The 7971-nt window shown below is 34.8% G+C and overlaps 1 protein-coding gene across 5 annotated transcripts in view; it reads left to right on the forward strand.

Annotated features, from left to right (window-relative positions):
* Nucleotides 1-7580, forward strand: part of SREK1 (splicing regulatory glutamic acid and lysine rich protein 1) — a 44512-nt gene extending 36932 nt beyond the window's left edge. For 3 of the 5 annotated variants that reach the window (XM_036409108.2, XM_036409112.2, XM_036409113.2), the window contains 3 exons: nucleotides 534-629; nucleotides 4557-4701; nucleotides 5397-7580. In XM_036409108.2, coding sequence (XP_036265001.1) covers nucleotides 534-629; nucleotides 4557-4701; nucleotides 5397-5546 — 391 coding nt within the window. In that variant the 3' untranslated portion in view covers nucleotides 5547-7580. The remainder of the gene's footprint in view (nucleotides 1-533; nucleotides 630-4556; nucleotides 4702-5396) is intronic. The other 2 variants (XM_036409110.2, XM_036409111.2) reach the window with 2 other exon arrangements.
* Nucleotides 7581-7971: the final 391 nt, after the last annotated feature.

Consider the following 7971-nt stretch of genomic DNA (forward strand, 5'->3'; position numbering starts at 1 on the left):
AGGCCAATTTACATATTAGCCTTTTTATTATATAGGATTTAAAAAATCTTCATTGTTGAAAGTATTACATATATCCCTTTCTCTCCCTCCCCAACTCTCATTAATCCTCTCAGCTTGCCCCACTCCAGGTCTTCACCATTCTATTGTCTGTGTCCATGGGCTATGCATATATGCATACAACTGCTTTGGTTGATTATCTCCACCCACCTAGCCTTCCTGGCCTTCTCTCTGAGATTCTACACTATGTTCCATGCTTCCATGTCTCTGGATTCACTCCATTCGTCAATTTGTTTTGTTAATTAGATTCCACATATGGGGAGGTCATGTGATACTTGTCTTGCTCTGACTAGCTTATTTCACTTAGCATGATACTCTAGATTCCTCTATGCTGTATCAAAGGGTAAGAGATTCTTTACTTGCTGCATAGTATTGCATGGTATAAATGTACCAAACCTTTTTTATCTACTCGTCTACTGATACGAATTGCACTTTATTTAAGTTGCTGTTATAAATGGCATGTCTTTGACTTTCAGGGAAAGGCGAAGGAGGCGGAGCAGGAGTTCTTCTAGATCCCCAAGAACATCAAAAACCATGAAAAGGAAATCTTCTAGGTCTCCATCCCCTAGGAGGTAGGTTGAAAGTATGTGCCCATATTAAGGAGGAATCAGGGGGGACAATTTTATTTTCAGCCTATTTTTAAAACTTTATATTTTTGAATGAGTTATATGTAATACATTTGCATGGTTCAGAAATCAAAACCATATAAAAAGTTAAACAGTCATAGGTCTTAATTTTCACCCTTGTGCCCACATACTCTGTTCTCATAAGTAATGACTATTCATTTTTAGTATAACCTTTCAGTTTCATATACACATACAAGGTGAGGATACGTAGTTATTTTCATCCTTCTAATAAAAGACAGTACAAAATATACACTGTTGTGCACTTGCTTTTTTCACTTCACAAACAGATCTTTTCATATTTGTCAGAGTGCTGCTTTATTCATTTTTTCAACTGCATGGACTTCTTTTGTATGATAGTACCTTAGTTTATTTAACTAGCCTGTGGTAGAATGGGCTTTCTTACATTTTCTGTTCTAAATTATACAATATTGTAACGAATCGCTTTGGACTTAGTTCATTTTGTAATGTATAAGTATGTAGGAAAACTTTCCAGAAATGGTTATGTTGGCTCAGAGGATTGTGTTTGTAATTTTAAGAGTTTTCCATATTGCCTTTCATACAGATTGACAACACCCTGTACTTTAGCTGTGCATGAGGATGCTTGTTTCCTACAGCTATAACAGGTTCTGTACTCAAGGTTGTGGCTTTTTGCCCACTTAATTGATGAGTAATTATACCATCATAGTAATTTTAGTTGTATTTCTCTTAAAAATAATAGTGATCATCTCTATATTTGAAGGCCATTTCCTGTGAATTGTCTATATATTTTGCTAGTTTTCTTATGGAGTCTGTTTTTTAATATTTTCAGAAGCTTTTTCTGTATTGGTGAAACTATTCTTTAGTGATTTGATTTCAAGTATCTTTCCTAGTTTAAAAACTTACCCTTCTAAATTAATGTTTCTAGATTGACCACCCTTACTAATGAGGTAATTTAGAGTATATAATTTTGCTAATATGTTAAGCAGGATAGTTTTTAATAATTAATCAGTAACTGTTTTTTTACTTTGTCATATTTAAATCCCAGCTTTTAAATACAAATGTTTTTTATTTTTATTTAACTTAATTTTTTCTATTTAACTTTTAGATTTTGTCATAAATTTAGAAAGGTCTTTTCCTATTCCAAGGTTATGATAGAATTCCCCCATTGTTTCTTCCTACTTTTATGGTTTTATTTTTACATTTATATCTTTGATCCATTAGGTGTTTATCCAAATGTACCATCCGATTTTATTTTATTTTTTCCAAATGCTTCACTGTTGTCCTAATACCATTCATCAAAAACTCAAATGTTTCTAATACTAGTTTGAAAGATTGCTTTTGTTATGTACTAAATTTTTCTATTTGTGTTTATTTCTGTGCCTTCTAGGCCAGCGATTTTTATCTTTTTTCATCTCATGGCACACATAAACTAATTACTAAAATTCTGCCCCACACTAAAAAATACAATTTTTGCTGATAAGAAAAAAAAAATAGTATGGTTTTGTTTCAGTCATATAGGATGACTATTGTGTTGTGTTGGTTGTCATTTTTTAATTTGACAATCTAAGGGGAAAAGGTTGGTGCCCCTGACTTAATAGTCAGGTATTGCATGTGTTAAAAATTCTTGTGGCATACTGTTGAAAATCACTGTTCTGTGCTGTTGGATTGGTTTGACTGATTTTTATATGGTTTTAATTATTCAGATTACATAGTATTTCTTAATAGCTAATAAAGCCTGTTCTTCCCCACACTCCCCATTGCTCTTTTTTTGAGCTTTCCTGACCATGCTTGCACTTCTATTTTTCCCTTTGAACATGAGTCAGTTGTCTAGTTTTTAGAAATAAAATCTATTGATGATTTGTATTACTGTTATGTTACATTTATTAGAGAAAATTTATAACTAGCTTTATTAATACATAAGACTTTAATAAGATGAATCTTTCTATTAGGAACATAGTATATCTTTCTGCTTATTCAGGTCATCTTTAGTGTGTTTTTATTGTTTGTTTCATACAGATTTTGTGTATTTTCTAAATTCTTACACATATTTTACTTTTATTGTTTTGTTAATAAGGTCTTTTCTTTTATTACATTGTCTAATTGGAGGTTGGGTTTGATTTTTGTTTATTTTTTTCATTCCTTTATTGGTAAGTCATAGTTTTTTAGTTGGTTTTCTAGGTTTAGGAAAGATAAATTAATAAAAAGCTTTGCCAGATTGTATGGAGCATGTTCCCAGCAGGGGCATTTTGTTTATTTGCTTGTGGGCTATTGTTTTTAGGTGAGAATAAGGAAAGACATAGGATATTATAGAGGTAGCCATATTTTTATGGGGAAAAAAAAGCTTTGCTTATAAAAGTCAAGACTTTTCTCAGTTTTTAATTCAGATTAGACAAAAAGATATATTTACAAAGAAGGAGTACAATTACTTATCCCCTGCAAACCACCACAGGCCCCTCTCCCTGGCTGCCCCACACCCCAAGGAAACCCCCTTGATCCGGGACACCCTTCAGGGCAAACCAGCCGGCCCCCACCTGTGCACCAGGCCTCTTTCTATACTAATAAAAGGGTAATATACTAATTAGACTGGAAAACCTGGACGTCCTTTTGGACAATGCCATGGTGGCGGTGCCAAGGTAGAGGCCAAGAAGGGAGGGCAGTTGTGAGTGATCAGACCAGGATGGGATGGCAGTTATGAGTGATCAGGCTGGTGGGGGGCGGGGCCATTGGGGGTAAGCAGACTAGCAGGGGGGCTAGTTGGGGGTGAGCAGGCCATCAGTGGGGGACAATTGGAGGTGATCAGGACAGTAGGTGGGGGGCAGTTTGGAGTGAGCAGGCCATCAGGGGGGCAGTTGGGAGCAAGCAGGCAAGCAGGGGGTGACGTTGGGGGCCAAGCACACTGACACAGGGAGCATTTGGGGGTGATCAGACTGACGGGCATAGTTGGGGGTGAGCAGGCCGGCAGGCAAAGTGGTTAGGGGCAATTGGGCAGGCAGGTGAGCGGATAGGAGCCAGCAGTCCTGGATTGTGAGAGGATGTCCAACTGCTGGTTTAGGGCTGATCCTGGTAAACCGACAGTTGGACATTCTTTAAGGGGTCCCAGATTGGAGAGGGTGTAGGCTGGGCTGAGGGACACCCCTCCTCCATGTATGGATTTTGTGCACCAGGCCTCTAGTATGTGGGTATATATATATATATTTGGTTTCATTTTACCCTAATTATAGTAGCTAAATAAACTTTCAAATGTTTTAGAACTAATAAATTGACAATACTAAATTGTGTTTTATGTGAACACCTGGTTGGTGCTACTCAGTTGGTTGGGCATTATCGTATGCACTTGAAAGGTTGTTTCAATTCCTAGTCAGGGACATGCAGGAGTCAGCTGATCAATGTTGCGCTCTTTTATCGATGTTCCACTCTTCTTCCTTTCTCTCACTCTAAAAATCAGTAAAACCTATTCTTTTTTTCTTTTTTTTAAAAATATATTTTATTGATTTTCTTACAGAGAGGAAGGGAGAGAGAGAGAGAGAGAGCTAGAAACATCGATGAGAGAGAAACATCGACCAGCTGCCTCTTGCACACCCCCTACCGGGGATGTGCCCACAACCAATGTACATGCCCTTGGCCGGAATCAAACCTGGGACCTTGCAGTCCGCAGACGGATGCTCTACTGCTGAGCCAAACCGGTTTCGGCAAAACCTATTCTTAAAAAAATAAAAAGTTAAATTAAAAAATGTTAATTGGAGTGCGGGTTAGAGTAGGTCTCATGTTATTTGATCAAATTAGGTTACTGATATGCTTATTTACAATGCTTTAGTGTTAAGAACATTTCGTCAACAAAAGAGCTGGTCTTTCATTTCTTAGACGTTAACTGACATATTACCAATATTCTTATAGCAGAAACAAGAAAGATAAAAAGAGAGAAAAAGAAAGGGACCATATTAGTGAAAGAAGAGAGAGAGAGCGTTCAACCTCTACAAGAAAGAATTCTAATGACAAAGATGGGAAAGAAAAATTGGAGAAGAACAATACTTCACTTAAAGTAAGCAATGGACATTCCGTGTTTCGACTTTCAATAATAATTGAGATTGTTCTTAATTGCACCAAACTCTACCAAGTAACTTTTTGGGATGAATATTTTAAGAACTTAATCAATTATGCTATATTGATATAATTTGTATCATGAGTTCTGGAGCTTTTATCATACAGTTTTATTTACTCTCATACTGATAGAAGTTTATCATTGTTAATAACATGCATTTCTTGAGCACTTACTATGTGCCAAGCATTATTCCTCATGTTCTCATTTAAATCTTCTTTAAGTTGAGGGCAAAACATGGATGTTCTTGAACAGTTTTCTGTATTCCCTTACTTTTGCTTCTTTGGTTTCCAGATTACAAATCTATCCCAGTGTCTTTGGGAACTATTTTACTCTTTCAACAGTTTTGTCACACTCTTTGAAGTCAGTGAACAACACTTATTGAACACTTCTTTAGGATTTCTGTTGATCTGTTTTTTTTCGAATTTAATTTCCATGGATTGCCCATCTTTTATGAGAAGTGCAAAAGACATGGATACATGTTTGCATAACCTATTTATATGAAATGGTAATGGGAGAAAATAACCCAGTTTTATTAATTCACAATATATAAAATTACATATTTTAGCCGTAAGCAGATATAGTAACAGGCAACTCTTGAGAAAAATATTAAATGTATCTCTCAATATTCATTGTAGGAGAAGGAGCACAATAAAGAACCAGAATCAGGTGTGAGCAAAGAAGCAGATGACAAGGACGCACCAAGGACTGAGGAAAACCAAGTACAGCAAAATGGGAATTGTCAGCCAAATGAAGAAAACCTTTCTACCAAAACAGAAGCTGTATAAGACTGACCAGTGCACCTCTGAATGCGTGCCGGAATGAAATCCAAAGCTTTTAATTACTCTTAACAAGATGTTAAATAATGAAGAATCCATTTGAGCATAAAGAGATAAGCTAACAACTTTTCTAGTTGTTAGGTGGCTTTGTGGCCATCTTGTTAGTGAGTAAGAAAAGAAAGCATGGACATCATGAAGATAACTGATAATACCCAAACTCATCTTCTAAAACCTGTGCATTTCCATGGTGGCTGACACACTTGTCCTGTGGTTTGTTAGTGTTTGCCAAGAACCATTATAAATAAATGGGACATCAAAGATCCAAATTTGTACTCTTCACAAAGACTGGAGATAAACATTGGAGGCTCTTTTAAAAAGTGTTAGTTACTGAATTTTGTATTGTTTTACTTTTTTTTTTAATTTCATAAATACATATTGATGATGTGCTTGAAATCGGTGCAAATACATACCCACCCTTGTAAGTGCAGAATATGTAAGAAGTTTTAACACTTAACTCCACAGGATTTATAGTGCTTGTGTTAAATTCTCACTATTGTGTTTCTTTTTCTCACTGGATAGGACAAAAGCTTTTCTTTACAATACTTTTACAGATTCAAATTCCTTAAATAAGTGGATTAAAAAACAACTGACAATGCATGCTACTACTGTTCTCTTTCAAAAGGATGAACAACTGTGTTGAATACTAATAATTAATGTATTAGTATTCAGTGTTTAGAATCATTGGGTTTTCCCACAAAGTAAGCACTTCTTTTTTAACTTTCTTGTCACTTCCAAGCTTATTATGAATAATATTGTGTGTATTGTTAGCAGTAGATGGCAAAGGTGTCGTTATAAAAAGAAAACTTGGGTTTTTAAAATGGGCTATGGGAGCACAAGCTGAAGCTTTAGTGCCTTCTACAATGTGGTATACTGTTTTCTAGAATTTTATATGTACTAGACATTCTCAGCTCATATGGAATTTAGATGGATATTCCATTCACTCCCATAGAGAAGTGTTCAAGTGATATGTCAAAAGAGCTTCTTACTTAGTTCACCTAATATGAGAGGGAAGTCCTCTTTTTCAAGAATGACTTTAGAGCTTAAAACAACAGTGCAGTTTTGGGACCATCAGTTGTATACTGTGATCATTGAAAATGAAGCATGTTCTTAATTTACTTAAAGCAAATCCTTTAGTTGTCTACATGGGATGGCCTTAATTATTACCTCTCAATCATCTTCTCATAAATGATGTGCAGAAATTGAAGTTGAAGGAGAATACATGAGGTTGTTTTATGTTTAAGGATTTATTTACTTGATTTAAAATATAGGTCATCCATCATTCTTAGGTTCACTTTTTGTAGAAAGTATGCAAGCAGTAAAATGACAACATTGCTAATATTTCCCCACCACCCTAAAACATAACTCATAGTTTCAGAACTCTTTTCATTGTTATATTTCCAAAAAAGATATACTTTTTAATTATCATATTATTGAAAAATTAAGTATAATTATTTTAATACAATCTAATACAATCAAATTACTCAGTTGCCTTACCTCACGGGAAGAGTTACTTATATATTTCAAAGCTGGGTAGCACATCAGTTATTTGGTTTCAACTTGAGTTTTCTTTTAAGGTTAATACTATTGAAACTTAAGTATTGGGTGGGGAATGGAAAGAATTGTCCTTATTGCAAATAATGAAGCCTAGTTTGATTATGAAGCTGCTTAATTCCTCTTCATGTGTCCAGAATTACTGTGGTATTTTTTCCCCTTTTTGTCACTGTGTACATTAAATTTTTTGAAAATGCTTTACTATGTAAAGTATAGATGGTCATTTTAATCCTTCAACCACATACGGTTGGCTGGTAAACAGCTTATTCTAATATAAGAATGCTTGTATGGTGACTATGGAAAGATCGTGAAGGAGTACGTAAGTCTTGCATCAACAGCTGTCTTATTTATGATATGTAAGTAGAATAGAGCAAATGTTTGACTGTTATTTTTAGTACAATTTCTTAATAAAGCTAAGTATTTTAGAGGAAAGTATTTGTTATGCATTTCAAAACAACATCTTAGTTTTATTTTTTTAGTTTCCATAAAAATTGTTTTGACATGAAGGATGCATGTTTGGTGTGGTGTCTATAAAACAATCATTTAAAGTTTGAGTGTGTTCTTGTATTCTGGACTCTACTAAATGTTTGTAATGTTATAATTAGCATGTTTAATTTGGGTCCTGCTACTTATTTTTCTTGCCTATATTTATTCAGCTTTACAATAATGTAAGACTGATTTGTAAAAGTTAGTCATAAGTAGGAACACAAGATCTGGAGAAAGTGAAATAATTTTCTTAAATTAGAGCTTATATAAGGAAAGTGTTCTAGATCTATAGATGTGTGTGTGTGTGTGTGTGTGTGTGAGAGAGAGAGAGAGAGAG

This window comes from Pipistrellus kuhlii, unplaced genomic scaffold (genome assembly GCF_014108245.1).
Source record: "Pipistrellus kuhlii isolate mPipKuh1 unplaced genomic scaffold, mPipKuh1.p scaffold_m20_p_4, whole genome shotgun sequence".
Lineage (NCBI taxonomy): Eukaryota > Metazoa > Chordata > Mammalia > Chiroptera > Vespertilionidae > Pipistrellus > Pipistrellus kuhlii.